Genomic DNA, 13,959 nt, shown 5'->3' on the forward strand with positions numbered 1-13,959 from the left:
ATGGTGTTTAAAATAAGCCTAAACTATTTCGTGTGCTTGGTTCTCCTTTTGAAATACAATTTTAACACATGAATACCCTCTACAATTTTATTAGTAGGCCTATTAGGCTAATTCTACTTTGCAACGTATTATATTTCAAAGGTGGGTTTTTAAGTGAATAACATTAAGACCCTACGCAATGGTATAAACCAGGGGTCGGCAACCTTTTGAAGCAGAATAGCCAAAAGTTACAATTTTCAAAATTTCCCTGGTTTTAAAGAGCCAATAACATTTTTTTTATTTCAAATATTTTTTTTTATTAAGATTATTAGTATTTGAGCAAGGAGCTGGAGAGCCGCATCTTGATATCAAAAGAGCCGCATGCGGCTCGCGAGCCGCGGGTTGCCGACCCCTGGTATAAACTGTTGATAACTTATTATTAGTATTTTTATATTATTTGATTCAGAGTTCTCATTCATCATGGCGCCCAGTTGACGGTTAGAGACCAATGGGGGCAGACACCACTGATGTACAGTGTGGCTATTCAGTTCCCAGAAATAGCAAAGGTTGGTTTGTGTGGTTGGGCCAGCATTACAAATGTATGAATGAGAGTCAAAGGCTACATTGTTTGCGAAGTTAATGACACTAAAATTATAGACTTAAGGAATATTACTGTTGCAACACGGTAAAAATTTAAAAAAAAATGTATTATTTAAACTATCAGGGTGTTCTCGTCATCATTAATGCAGCTCTATTGAGTACTCGGCATTTGTTGGGGATAAGTAAAGCTATAGTGTAAAATGTAACAGTTATGTTATGAAACATGAATCAGCTCAGTGGCGTAGCGAGGTCGGGTGTCACCCGGTGCGGCACTTAATGGTGTCACCCCCCCCCCCCCCCCGAAAGGCGTAGCGACCCTTCCCGGGGACAAACTTTCAATTTTTCGATTTGCACCCCCCCCCCCTCAAATTTTCGATTCGCACCCCCTCAAACTTTCGATTTGAACCCCCCTCAAACTTTCGATTTGCACCCCCCCCCCTCAAATTTTTCTCTATATATTTTGCTATTTTTTGCCTTGGTGTCACCCACCTAAATGGTGTCCCCCGGTGCGGTCCGCACCCCCCCCCCCGCCCCCCCCCCCCCCCATCCGCTACGCCTCTGAATCAGCGCTACATAGAGTTAAACACGTTCTCGTCTCTCTTATTTTATTTGGTCAAATATTCTTGTGTGCATTGGTTGGTTTTGTTCAAATTAATGTTTGTAAGTAATGTTAGTTGACATTTTTAAAAAATAAAACTATGCAAAGATAAAACAAATATAATTGACACTTTTTGAAGTTTTTATAATAAAATTTGATTTTCTTGATATTTAAAAGTAAAACTACGACTATTTACATTTTATTGTGCCACTGGATTTGTTTGATCTTCAAATGTATGAGAATTTCAACTATTTAGATTGCATTTTAAAAATTTGATATTCAGAAATATGAAAATCACATCTATTTAGATTTTAATATATAATTTCGATATTCAGAAGTAAGATGATTCAAACTCATTAGAATTTAATCTATAATTAGATATTCAAAATCTATAAATATAATTTTCTACGTGGGACCATGCGGGACACCACCATCACGTACGCCCTCTCCCTCGGTCTCCAGGATTGCGCAACAAACCATATCGCTACCACCCCCACCCCCCCCCACCAGTCTGGTGAGCTGTGGTTCACGCCCAATGTTTACAATCGTAGAGCCAGGTCGAATTAGTAGTGACGGCTATAAGGGGCAGATAATTTAGTTTTTAAACGGTTTGAAACTAAGGGGAGATAACAAGTTATGTTTGATCTTTTTATTGTGGTCTGTAAAATGTCGTCACGGACGGCTGCTTTCACGGGGGCGGAGGGATGGGGGGAGGGAGGGGGAAGATAATCGTCCTTCACGAGATACTGATAGTATTTTAAAGCAAAATATTTTGAGTAACAGCATTGGTAGTGTCGAATTCACAAATTATAAATTACGAGCCGACCCGCGGCGTATCATACGCCGCTATTTAGTTGTTTTATTTAATACTTTTCAGTAATTCATAATTTGTGAATTCGACAGTACCAATGCTGCCACTGAAAATATTTGATTTAAAACACTATCAGTAGGTCGTTAAGGATGATAACCCCCCCCCCCCTCCTTTCCCCTAACCCCTACCCTTCCCCCCCCCCTCCCCGTGAAAGAAGCCTCTTCTTAGTTACCTCCCCTAAGTTTAAAATCGTTTCAAACTAAATTATCTGCCCCTAATAGCCGTCACTGACCCCGGCTCTACGATTGTAAACATTTAGCGTGAACCACAGCTCACCAGGCCATGTGGGGGTGGGGGTGGGAGTGGTAGGGATATGCCTAGAGAGGAAGAGAGGGGCCTGCTAGGCTCGCTTACAGCTTGGTGTTTTCTAAGGTCTCCAAGAAGAGAATTATATATATAGATTGAAAATAAATCAACTAAATAGCGGCGTATGCTACACCTCTGGTTGGCTCGTTATGTTAATTTCAGTTATTTAGATATTAATCTATAATTTGATATTCAAAATTATGATAATTTCAACTATTTAGATTTTAATCTATAATTTGATATTCAAGATTATGATAATTACAACTATTTAGATTTTAATCTATAATGTGACATTCAAAACTATGATAATTACAACTATTCTAGACACTTCTTGATGCTGACGCAGAACTGGTCAAGTGCCAAGACAAGTTTGGCAAGTCTCCATTACACTGCGCTGTGGAGTCTGGGAATGAAGAGATGGCTCAGCTCCTCCTGGATTATGGGGCTGATGTGAACATTAGATGCCATGAAGGATTAACTCCCCTCATGATGTGTTGTATGCAGGATTTAGAAGGGATTAGAGCAGGTGTGATGAAGACACTTCTAAAGGAGGGGGCGTTGGTGGATTTGAAAGATTACAGGGGAAAAAGAACGGCTTTACATGTTAGTTGATTATTTGTAATTTCTTCATATTTTCTTACACCTTTTTGGCGAAAAAGTATAGAACTGAAGTTTATTTATTTTGACATTATTTCAAAATTGAATTCTATCCAATTCTCTCACTGTCGTTAAATATACACACCATATTAGAGTGTGTCAGTGGCGTAGCGGGGTCGGGTGTCACCCGATGCGGCACTAAATGGTGTCACCCCCCCAGAGGCGCAGCGACCCTTCCCGGGGACAAATTTTCGATTTGCCCCCCCCCCCCTCAAACTTTCGATTTGCACCCCCCCCCCCTCAAAGTTCTCTCTATATATTTTGCTATTTTTTGCCTTGGTGTCACTCCCCTAAATGGTGTCACCCCCCCTAAATGGTATCACCCGGTGCGTCCGCACCCCCGCCCCCCCCCCCCTCGCTACGCCCCTGGAGTGTGTTGTATGTAAAAAATTTAACCCAGTGGTTCTTAACCTGGGTTAAATTGAACCCCAGGGGTTCGGTGAGTCAGTCTCAGAGGTTCTTCAGAGGTCAAGAAACACACCCGACTCATACGATTCACAATCTGTTTTTCAGTGCAAACAATATAAAACTCGTGGGGTTCAGTACCTCTAAAATGGTTAAGAACCACTGCCCAAACCTAAACTATTTGAAGTGGTAGTTTCAGCATTTATTATCTTGAATTGAAAATTTCAATTTTTTTATTTTTATAGATGATATCGTGCTTTCTTTAGAAGATACCCAGATAAATTGAATCAACAGTGTTTTTTTTTAAAATTCAGGTTGCCATAGTTTCAGGAAATGTGCAAGCAGTAGAAACATTGATAGCCTTTGGTGCCGACATCAATGAAATTGACAAAACACTGCGAACGCCACTCACCCTAGCCCTGTTCTCTGGAGTTCGAGGCCCAGTTATCAATGAACATTTTAAAAGGATTATAACTTTGCTTGTTTCTGCTGGGGCGGATTTAAATATTAAAGTTTGTGAGAGTTGCAACCCTTTGATATCTGCTGCTCTGTTAAAATCAGATGAAATGGTGCGTTACTTCTTATCACTTGGAGCTGATGGTAACACTAGATGTAGGTTTACCTGAATCATCAATTCTTATATCCTCAGTTCCATCTTACACCTGTATCATTTATATCTTCAGTTCCGACACCTGAATCATTTATATCCTCAGTTCCATTGAAACCATAATAATTTATATCCTCAGTTCCATCTAACACCTGAATCATTTATATCCTCAGTTCCATCTAATACCTGAATCATTTATATCCTCAGTTCCATCTGACACCTGAATCATTTATATCCTCAGTTCCAACACCTGAATCATTTATATTGTAACTATATCCTCAGTTCCACCTGACACCTGAATCATTTATATCCTCAGTTCCAACACCTGAATCATTTATATCCTCAGTTCCAACACCTGAATCATTTATATCCTCAGTTCCAACACCTGAATCATTTATATCTTCAGTTCCGACACCTGAATCATTTATATCCTCAGTTCCAACACCTGAATCATTTATATCTTCAGTTCCGACACCTGAATCATTTATATCCTCAGTTCCATTGAAACCATAATCATTTATATCCGCAGTTACATCTGACACCTGAATCATTTATATCTTCAGTTCCATCTAACACCTGATCATATATAATCCTCAGTTCCAACACCTGAATCATTTATATGGTACTTATATTCTCAGTTCCAACTGGATCATCAATTCTTATATCCTCAGTTCCAACACCTGAATAATTTATATTGTAACAATGTCCTCAGTTCCACCTGAATCATCAATTCTTATATCCTCAGTTCCATCTGACACCTGAATCATTTATATCTTCAGTTCCATCTAACACCTGAATCATTTATATCCTCAGTTCCGACACCTGAATAATTTATATTGTAACAATGTCCTCAGTTCCACCTGAATCATCAATTCTTATATCCTCAGTTCCATCTGACACCTGAATCATTTATATCTTCAGTTCCATCTAACACCTGAATCATTTATATCCTCAGTTCCGACACCTGAATCATTTATATTGTAACTATATCCTCAGTTCCAACTGGATCATCAATTCTTGTATCCTCAGTTCCATCTGACACCTGAATCATTTATATCCTCAGTTCCATCTGAATCATTTATATCCTCAGTTCCATCTGAATCATTTATATCCTCAGTTCCATCTGACACCTGAATCATTTATATCCTCAGTTCCATCTGAATCATTTATATCCTCAGTTCCATCTGAATCATTTATATCCTCAGTTCCATCTGACACCTGAATCATTTATATCCTCAGTTCTGACACCTGAATCATTTATATCCTCAGTTCTGACACATGAATCATTTATATCCTCAGTTCTGACACCTGAATCATTTATATCCTCAGTTCCAACACCTGAATCATTTATATCCTCAGTTCCATCTAACACCTGAATCATTTATATCCTCAGTTCCATCACCTGAATTATTTATATTGTAACTATATCCTCAGTTCCACCTGAATCATCAATTCTTATATCCTCAGTTCCATCGGGTGTGACCCCATCCCTCGTGTGTGCCAGCACTGGAGACCTCCCAACACTGAAGACACTTGTCTACTACAACTGTGACCTCACAATCAAAGGCAACGTGTACAAGCGAAGGCGGAGGATCGAATACATATTAGACCCATTCGAGCTTGCGTACATGGAGGGTTACCTAGATCTCTGTAAGCTTATGGTGAAAGCTGGGTATCCTCTACATAGAAAACGCACAATGTTCCTGAATGATTTATTACAATCAGCGGAGAGCACTGCCACAAATTCAGATACAACAATGATAACGCTAAAAAATGCACAGAATCTGCCTTATGACTATGAAACAACTTTGCAGTGGTTTGTTAAGTTGGCAAGTAATGCTCGAACGCTTCAGGAAGAAGCAACTGTTGTGATAAGGAAAAGTCTAGGGGACAGACTGGTTGCTGGGGTTGGTCAGCTTCCTCTACCCCAATGTGTGAGGAATGCAATACTTATGACAAGTATTCTGTCCTGAAGTACAGATGGGGATGGCCTTGATTACTTTGGAAAAATTTTGGATGAACCCCATTTAAGACTGGTATTTACAGTGGAACGCTTTATTTTAGGTAATGTTAAAATGCTTAGTCTTGAAAAACAACCTGGAACATGCTTAATTTTTCTAGACATGGATAGTATATATGTCACAAGTGCAAAACGTGGTGTGCTTGTAACTTGTATAAAAAGTAAATAAATGACACCACCAACTGGAATAAAGTTTGCCCAATAATCAACAGTTGCATTTTCAACTTTTACTTTGTTGTAGGCCTATAGCTGCTTTTTAAATATAGTGCAATAATTTATTGTAAAGTAGTCCTTCCATACAGACAAAAAATAAAACAATAAATTGTAGTTAAAATTTATTTTCAAATGCCCGAGTTCACATTAACAATTTTGAAAAACAGGAATCAGCATCTGAGCATGTCAGATCGACAAATTTATTCCATATAAAAATTCCCAATAAAAACGAATGCTTAATATCCTACCAAATTACCTAACATCCCTCAATCACACATCTCTCACTATTTACAAATGGTCCAACCATACAGAGAAGATACTAGCATTCATTTTATCTACTAAATGGCAGTGTCTAAAACCTAGCTTGATCACCCACCCCTTATTCGGCATCATCATCTTTCTTGTGCTTCTTTTTTTTCTTTTTCTTCTTCTCAGATGTCACCTAAAAATAAATAAATAAAATAAATGAAAACTGAAAATTCATAACAGTATTTACATAAGCTTTGCTAGTTGTATTTTAATAATGTCAGCTTACAACATTAAAATTATGGCATTTTTATAATGCGAAGCAGCCCAATTACAGCCTACACCAAAAATAATTTTAAATAATTCTTAAATTAAAACAAAAACGCAACTTAATGACACATCAAACTGTTTAAAAATGCAAGGAAATAAAATTAGGCTGGAAGAACAAACCTCAACATTTACAGCCTCAGGTTCTCCATCTAAGTCCTTTTGTTTGTCTTTCTTCTTCTTCTTCTTTTTCTTGTCTCCAGAGGCATCTCCACTTGGTGTTGTGATCTCAGGGACCTTCTCTACATCGCTTCCAGAATCACTGCCTTCACGTTGCCTTTTTTTTCCAGTTTTGGCAGGTGTTCTGAAAACATTCAAGTTAAATAAATTATTCTTTATTAATGTACTAGTCCAGGGGTCGGCAACCTGCGGCTCACGAGCCGCATGCGGCTCTTTTGATATCAAGTTGCGGCTCCCCAGCTCCTTGCACAAATACTAACAATCTTAATAAAAAAATAAAATATTTAAAATAAAAAAATGTTAGTGGCTCTTTAAAACCAGGGAAATTTTGAAAATTGTAACTTCCGCTTCAAAAGGTTGCCGACCCCTGTACTAGTCAGTTCTCTAATTCTACCCTGAGTGCCTCTACTGCTAATGATTATCAGTATTTTAGTGGTCAAAAGACATATTTGAGTTACCCTCCCTATGACACCTCAGGAAGGCATTATGTGACCACTTTCTCTGCTGACATAGTACAATCAACCATAACAGCTGATTGGATTCATGCTTGTCCTAAAGAAATAAGCCACAGGATTGTAGCTATTTTCTTATTATTTTTTTAAACCCTAAAAAGTTATGAGAAATATTTTTAAAATCAACTCACTGTGCATTAGCAGTTGCATTTTCAACTTTTACTGTTGTTCCAGCACTGAAAACAAGAAAACTCACTGTAAACCACATTTTGTCTATATACATTAGCTTTTGCAAATTATATTTTAAGTCTTGAATAAATAGATCAGAAAAACCTGGCCACCCTAATCAAAAAATAAAAACAAGTATTATTCTTACTTGAAGTCATCAATGGCAGGGTTCCAGTTTTTAGGAGTGTTCTCATTAGGTTTCCCATATTTGTTGAGAAGACCTTGCTTGATTAAATTCTTTTTATTGCTAGCCTATAAGAAATATAAAAAAAAGTCAGACAATTGCTAGAACCAATTGCAGAACAAGGGATAAACCACCACTGTCAACTTTGTACTTATGAGAAAAATGTAAGTGTTAACAGTTCTGTTGTTCCATTGAGTCACAAATTAAAAAACAGCAAATACTGCGGGGATCTAGGTGGTCATATTGTTTTACATGATAGAAATGCTCTAGTACTACATGGAAAGGCCGCGAAGTCTGAAATTTGTTAAAAACTAGTCATCTGTGGTTTATCTCATGTGGTCTTCAATATACATTAAAATTAGATTCATACAATTTATTTTTACCAGCCTAAGTGAATCAAAATGAATTACCTTTGGTCCCAGACCCCATTTCCTTGGGTATGTGTCCCTCTCCATGATGACTCTCTTTAACTTAGCACAAATGCCATGATCACATGTTGACATAACAGCTGTTGTCATTTGTGCAATAGCTGCAATAAAATTATTCAGATAGGTAAACAATCTTAAAAGTGAATTGTTCGTGACGGGGCATGCAGAAAGAGAAATGGTAAAGTATGCACCCAAGGCTGTAAGGGTTAATAATAAAATGCATTCATACATCACCACTTAAATTATAAGATAGACATGTATATTACATACATAACACAGTAAAAATTACATAAACCAATACATTAATAAGTGCAACAGCCAAAGCAATAACTTACCAAGTGCAATGGCTTCACCCTTGGTCGAAACAATAACAATCTCCTGCCCCACTTCTATTCCATCCTCATATCTTAAAACACCAGGAATAAGTACTTGAGCTCCATGGCATATAGCATTCACCTGTTGGGGAAAAAAATCTTAATAAATGAACAACAACAAACAAATCACCACGGCCTTAAGAGCGAACATAGTTGTAAAGGGTAACAAGCCAACAGAGTTGCAAGAAAGCAAGGGCATTGTGCTAAAACAAATTAATATTTTATAGAGTGGCCGCTAACACTGCCTGTGCTGAATATCACCAGGTTAAACATTAAAACATTTATTAACTGATGATAACTGTTCACTTACAGCGGAGTCTTTGATAATAATCCTCTTGTGACCAACTAATAGAGCCTCAAGGGGTCTAATAGCACAACGAAGATATGAGTCATCTTTCTGGTTGTCATACATCCACTGAGCATCTAAAACATCATGCATGGTCACCATGCCATCCTATGATAAAACATTTCCATTAGTTTTTACGTTTGTTTATAACAACCACAAGCAAAGTACATTTGAAAAGGTAAGTATGTATAGAAATCTGTATAGTGGCTAAAAAAAATGGGGAAAAGCCTTGCTCACAAAACTTTCAGCTTTCAATAAATAAAAAAAAATACTAACTGCATTGCCAAGAACTTAAAATAAGGATAAAATAATTCCATAAAAAAATATCATAATCTCTTTGCACCACAGCTTAAAATTTTCAGAACTTAAAGAAAATAACCAAAATAGTGTAACCCCAAGAACCAACCCAATGATAAAATTGTATTCACCTTTTCACTTTGAATGCCAGAACGAACTCTTCTGAGTTCTTTCATGTGGCCTCCCACACCCAGGAATAGACCCAGGTGCACACACATGGTCCTAATGTAAGTGCCTGCCTCACAGCTCACCCAGAAAATGCCTTGAGTAAACATGAGATGGCAAGTAATTTAATGTAGGATCTTTATACAGATCACATAATGCTGTTTTAATTTATATGTAAAATATACATAATTCCTATTATATATATAATTCCTATTATTATTATAAAAGGTATATTTATCTGTAGACTTTAGTTCTCAATACAAATTTGGTCACAATTTATTACTACTTCTTAAAGAACAGGATACTTAACAAATACATTTTTTTAACAAGTTAAGCTTAAGGTGTAAAAATTAGGCCTTACCTAGGCTTTTGCTGGCATCATATTCAATCATTTTAACATCATAAACTGTTCTTATTCTTAGTTGACGTTTAACAGCGGAGATCAGGGGTGGCCTTTGAAACATAGCACCTTTGATACCCTCCAAACACTAAAAAGAAAATAATACAAAGGTGCGTAAAATAGACAGTTTTTTTTAAATATAATTACAAATATTTTTATTAGATAACTCAGGTATAGGAAAGTAAGTCTACCCAGCACTACCAGGTATCAAGAGTTAAATCATGGCAAGTACAGGTAACTAGCCATGCTGTTGACCACTCAACCATGTCAATATCAAATAGCTAATTATCCACTACCCTTCCTGTTTAATCAGGTCTAAAAACTGTACTTAAATCACTCCACTGAATGCGACTTGCAAGTTAAACATACCAATCTGACTTTCTTTTCATCTGCCACCGGGTTGTGAAGCTCAAAAATGCAGACATACTCTTTACCAGCACCTTGTTGAGATTTGACCAATCGAGTAGCCCGATCAATACAGACAATCAGGCACCCTGTAACTTTGGGATCTAATGTACCACTGTGGCCAGTTTTTTCTACTCGCAAAATACGCTTTATCCATGCTACAACTTCGTGTGAGGATGGGTTGGAAGGTTTATCAAGATTAATAAACCCAGATCTGAAATGTAAAATAATAATTTTTTACCATCCTTGAACTATAAGGTAGGCCTATGTTTTGAAATATTTTCAACATTTATCAGAAGTCAGAAAAAAAAAACAGAAAATGTATTCAAGCACATTAGTGTTTATGGACTAGAAAAGCATTTAGTACCACAGTTGGCTCATCAAAATAAGATGTTGCAAGAAAAATGTTTTACCTAACATAATCTTCTGTAGATCTCTGTAGGGGAGAAGAGCCAGCAGGCACTGGAGTGTAGTGGCTTGTTAATCTGTTCAATTTGTCAAAGTTCTGTGGAGTGTGAATAATAAATTCATGAAAAATAAAATAAATGCCAGATGACCCTAGTCTTACATGATTAATCTGCGTGATACGGGACTCATACATACTACTAACCTTTAACAAAAGTGGCCAATGAGATGTGTCTAACTTGGCTGCTTTTTCTGATGGAGCAATAAGAAAAGTTTCTGACCGCTGGATTTCCTGAATGAGTAAAACAAAACATTTAAAATTTCCTCTATTCAAACATGAATCAAATCTAAATTAATCTATATGCAGTTACAAATAAATTTCTAAATGTCAACACAGAATTCATACTGGACTATTAAGTGTATAAAGATATTGACTTACTCCAACTTCAGCACTAGAGATTTTCTTCTTCTTTTTATTATCTAAAAATAAAGAATAGGTAATGTCTTAGTTCGCAACTAAGGCACCAAAGTAGTTTTTTTAAAAAAATAGCTAACAGCCAGGCTGGTGCATTACAAATTGAGAGAGTTTCAAAACATAGAATTCTAAATACCTACATTTCTATTTTAGTAAGTATTCAATAGGCCGATCTAATGTTGCTTATCAGAGTCAGCCCAAAAATTGTATGGAAATGAAAATGTTTTTTTTCTTTCTTAAAGATCTAGTGACTATTTGAAGGAAGATGTGAAACGCAATGACCTAATAAATAGCTTTGCAATGGGCTCAAATTACTTTTAGCCATATTTTTCTAAAAAAACTAAATGCACTATGTGGTTGAGCTGTTGCACTTGCATTTTGGGCGGATCTTCAGATGTTGAGGGTCAAATTTTAAGTTATAGGCCTATAGTACAACATAGTTATACTGAACAGTAGGGCCTATATCTAGTAAAGCTATCTAGTCTGTAAGTAAGTATAAAATAATTTAAAAAAAAACACAACTATTTTATAGGCCCTAAGCCTATTAAATTTACCAAGTTCCTAATGTGTTATGTCACTATCCCATCATGTAAGACAATACTAGTATTTCTCGCTAACCCGGAGGCGTGGCCGGTTGCTAACAACAATATGGCGTACGGACAGGATGCATGACTTCCGGCGATTTTTTGTCTTAGTTCCAGAGACCTTCTTAGAATTACTTTTAAAAATTTTTATCACGAGTAAAATGGCGGGTTTTCACGTTATAAAAACATGCTATAGGTGGCAAGTCTAAATAGCAAGAAAAGCATTTTAAATTTTGCTTTGGAGAATGAAGGCTAAATTTAAAAGTCGGTCTAATTAAAATTAATAGAACTTCTAAAATATCAGCCCGGAGGTCACAAAAATGAAGTGGAGGTTGTAGAACTATTAGGTTTATCATTAGGCCTATATGAAGAAATAAATCAAATATTGCAATAAATTGCATGCGCTTTTTAAAATAAGACACGACTTTTGAATGACGACCAAATTTATTAATTTTTTTAAACCACGTGACCGCTACTTGATGATCACTAGTGGGGAACTCTGGGTACATGTCTAACCTATTTGTGGTTTTCTTTAGCTTCAAGCATGAAGAGTTGTCATGGAGAGGTGTGTTGTGCATTTTTGTGAGTGTCAATAAAAATTAAGTAATTTAGTTTAAAACGAACTAAAAACTTCTAAATTAGTGCCTAGTGGATTAAATATGGATGTCTATTATTCAGTAGTCATGCTTAATTTGAAAATTTGGGTAAATTCTGGATTTAGTAAGAAAATCTAGACAATACAAAAGCAAAGGAGAAAATATGCATTTGCAACTTAAAAGAATTCAAATTAAATTTCCTGAAAGGGAAATCAAAAGGGCTTGACACATAAGCATTCATAAATTAACATTCTAGTAATTACTATAGTCTACAAGCCAACCACTGTGATTTTGCATTAACATAAAAAAAAAGTTTAGGCTTACGCCTTACATGCCAAAAACCTGAAAAATATTGAAGCGTCATTATGATTATCATAGTCTGGCAGGCTATTCCAGGGCCTAATCATATATTATATTTTTTAGCATGGTGTGTGTACATTGTTAATAAATATTTCTAGACCAAATGCTTGAAAATTTCATGCTTTGGGTCTGTGTAGTTGTGTAGTCACTGTGACTGTAGTGTGTAGCTTGTGGGAACCCTACAGCTGCACTAGCACTACATTCTAGATCTATTTTAGATCTAGGCCTATATTCTTCTATAAAGGATACTTGACTTTGACTAGGTAGATTTGGACTTGTAGGATTAAACTTGTCTTAGGTAAAAAATTAAGTTAGGTAGAGCCTACTCAGTCGTACTACCAGACCAGAGATTGCACTTCGTCAATCTCTCGTGGGTGGGAAATTTAATTTAACGAAGTGTCTACTCGGAATAAGATTTTTCGGCAAAAGATAGTTCTGCGCATGCGCAGTGACCTATGGCTAGGGTTAGGGCTAGAATGAGGGTTAGGGGTAGCATTAGGGATAGGGTTAGGGTTAGGGATAGGATTAGGGCTAGGGTTAGGGATGGATTAGGGCTAGGGTTAGGGTTAGGGATAGGATTAGGGATAGGGTTAAGGATAGGATTAGGGTTGGTATTAGGGTTCTGCGGTTGTAAACACACGCATGCGCAGTACCATCGAAAACATCGCCACTAAGTCGTAGTTTCTCTCCATTGCGCATGCGTATCGCATGCGTATCTTATTCCGACTAGAATCGGCCTTAATTTAATCCTTCGCGTTGAAGTAGTTGAGTGATGCATTTTGCACTTAGCTAGTAAGATCAGTTCAACTTTAATTCTTATTTATACGATTAGGATGAGATTCATCTTAATAAATGTGTATGTTTATTGTGCAATCCTTAAATAAACATGTATAAAATGCTTGTCTCGTGTTTACCTTCTGTGGCCATTCTTGTTGATGTACAACACGTGTTTTGAAACTAATCCTGGCAATATTTTCAGCATCTGAAGGTCAAAATAGTTTACGTAAAAACTAAAAAGCGCGTAAGCCTATGACAAGCCAACTATCCCAAAAGAATAAATTAAATAAACAATTCTCATTTAATACTTAAGGTATATAGATCTATGTACTATTTTTGTTATTGAAATGTGTGTCTACATTGCTGCTATATTTTAAAGTTGCATTTTAAAAGTACGTAATCGTGTATTTGTCGTCATTACTAGAATGGAATCGTCCATAATGACGTATAACTGTTCACTCTTGGGAGGGGTGA

General features: G+C 36.6%; 2 protein-coding genes across 2 annotated transcripts; one reads left to right on the top strand and one right to left on the bottom strand.

Moving 5' to 3' along the window:
- Positions 1 to 443: 443 nt before the first annotated feature.
- On the top strand, positions 444 to 6,177 carry LOC131929633 (serine/threonine-protein phosphatase 6 regulatory ankyrin repeat subunit C-like). The gene is made up of 4 exons (XM_059285928.1): positions 444 to 545; positions 2,679 to 2,957; positions 3,731 to 4,028; positions 5,491 to 6,177. The coding sequence occupies exons 1-4, from the start codon at positions 507 to 509 to the stop codon at positions 5,994 to 5,996; spliced, it is 1,122 nt and encodes a 373-aa protein (XP_059141911.1). The 5' UTR covers positions 444 to 506; the 3' UTR covers positions 5,997 to 6,177.
- A 188-nt stretch (positions 6,178 to 6,365) lies between these two features.
- LOC131929635 (H/ACA ribonucleoprotein complex subunit DKC1) lies at positions 6,366 to 13,750 on the bottom strand. The gene is made up of 14 exons (XM_059285930.1): positions 13,623 to 13,750; positions 11,133 to 11,173; positions 10,899 to 10,985; positions 10,702 to 10,793; positions 10,253 to 10,502; positions 9,845 to 9,971; positions 9,450 to 9,580; positions 8,986 to 9,129; positions 8,637 to 8,757; positions 8,284 to 8,402; positions 7,838 to 7,941; positions 7,653 to 7,697; positions 6,953 to 7,133; positions 6,366 to 6,698 (listed from the first exon to the last, which is right to left on the bottom strand). The coding sequence occupies exons 1-14, from the start codon at positions 13,633 to 13,635 to the stop codon at positions 6,636 to 6,638; spliced, it is 1,518 nt and encodes a 505-aa protein (XP_059141913.1). The 5' UTR covers positions 13,636 to 13,750; the 3' UTR covers positions 6,366 to 6,635.
- Between the last annotated feature and the right edge of the window lie 209 nt (positions 13,751 to 13,959).

Source organism: Physella acuta, unplaced genomic scaffold (genome assembly GCF_028476545.2).
Source record: "Physella acuta isolate Inbredline_101_S28 unplaced genomic scaffold, ASM2847654v3 ptg001658l, whole genome shotgun sequence".
Classification (NCBI taxonomy): Eukaryota; Metazoa; Mollusca; class Gastropoda; family Physidae; genus Physella; species Physella acuta.

What these genes read in the sequence shown, in the direction of transcription:
- LOC131929633 (XM_059285928.1), top strand. Translation starts at nt 507, where the DNA reads ATGTACAGTGTGGCTATTCAGTTCCCAGAAATAGCAAAG. An exon ending in GAAAAAGAACGGCTTTACAT is followed by an intron (nt 2,958 to 3,730) that starts GTTAGTTGATTA and finishes TTTAAAATTCAG; the next exon opens with GTTGCCATAGTTTCAGGAAA. An exon ending in AGCTGATGGTAACACTAGAT is followed by an intron (nt 4,029 to 5,490) that starts GTAGGTTTACCT and finishes TTATATCCTCAG; the next exon opens with TTCCATCGGGTGTGACCCCA.
- LOC131929635 (XM_059285930.1), bottom strand. An exon ending in ATTGGCCACTTTTGTTAAAG is followed by an intron (nt 10,794 to 10,898) that starts GTTAGTAGTATG and finishes CACACTCCACAG; the next exon opens with AACTTTGACAAATTGAACAG. An exon ending in ATGAAAAGAAAGTCAGATTG is followed by an intron (nt 9,972 to 10,252) that starts GTATGTTTAACT and finishes TTTTCTTTTTAG; the next exon opens with TGTTTGGAGGGTATCAAAGG.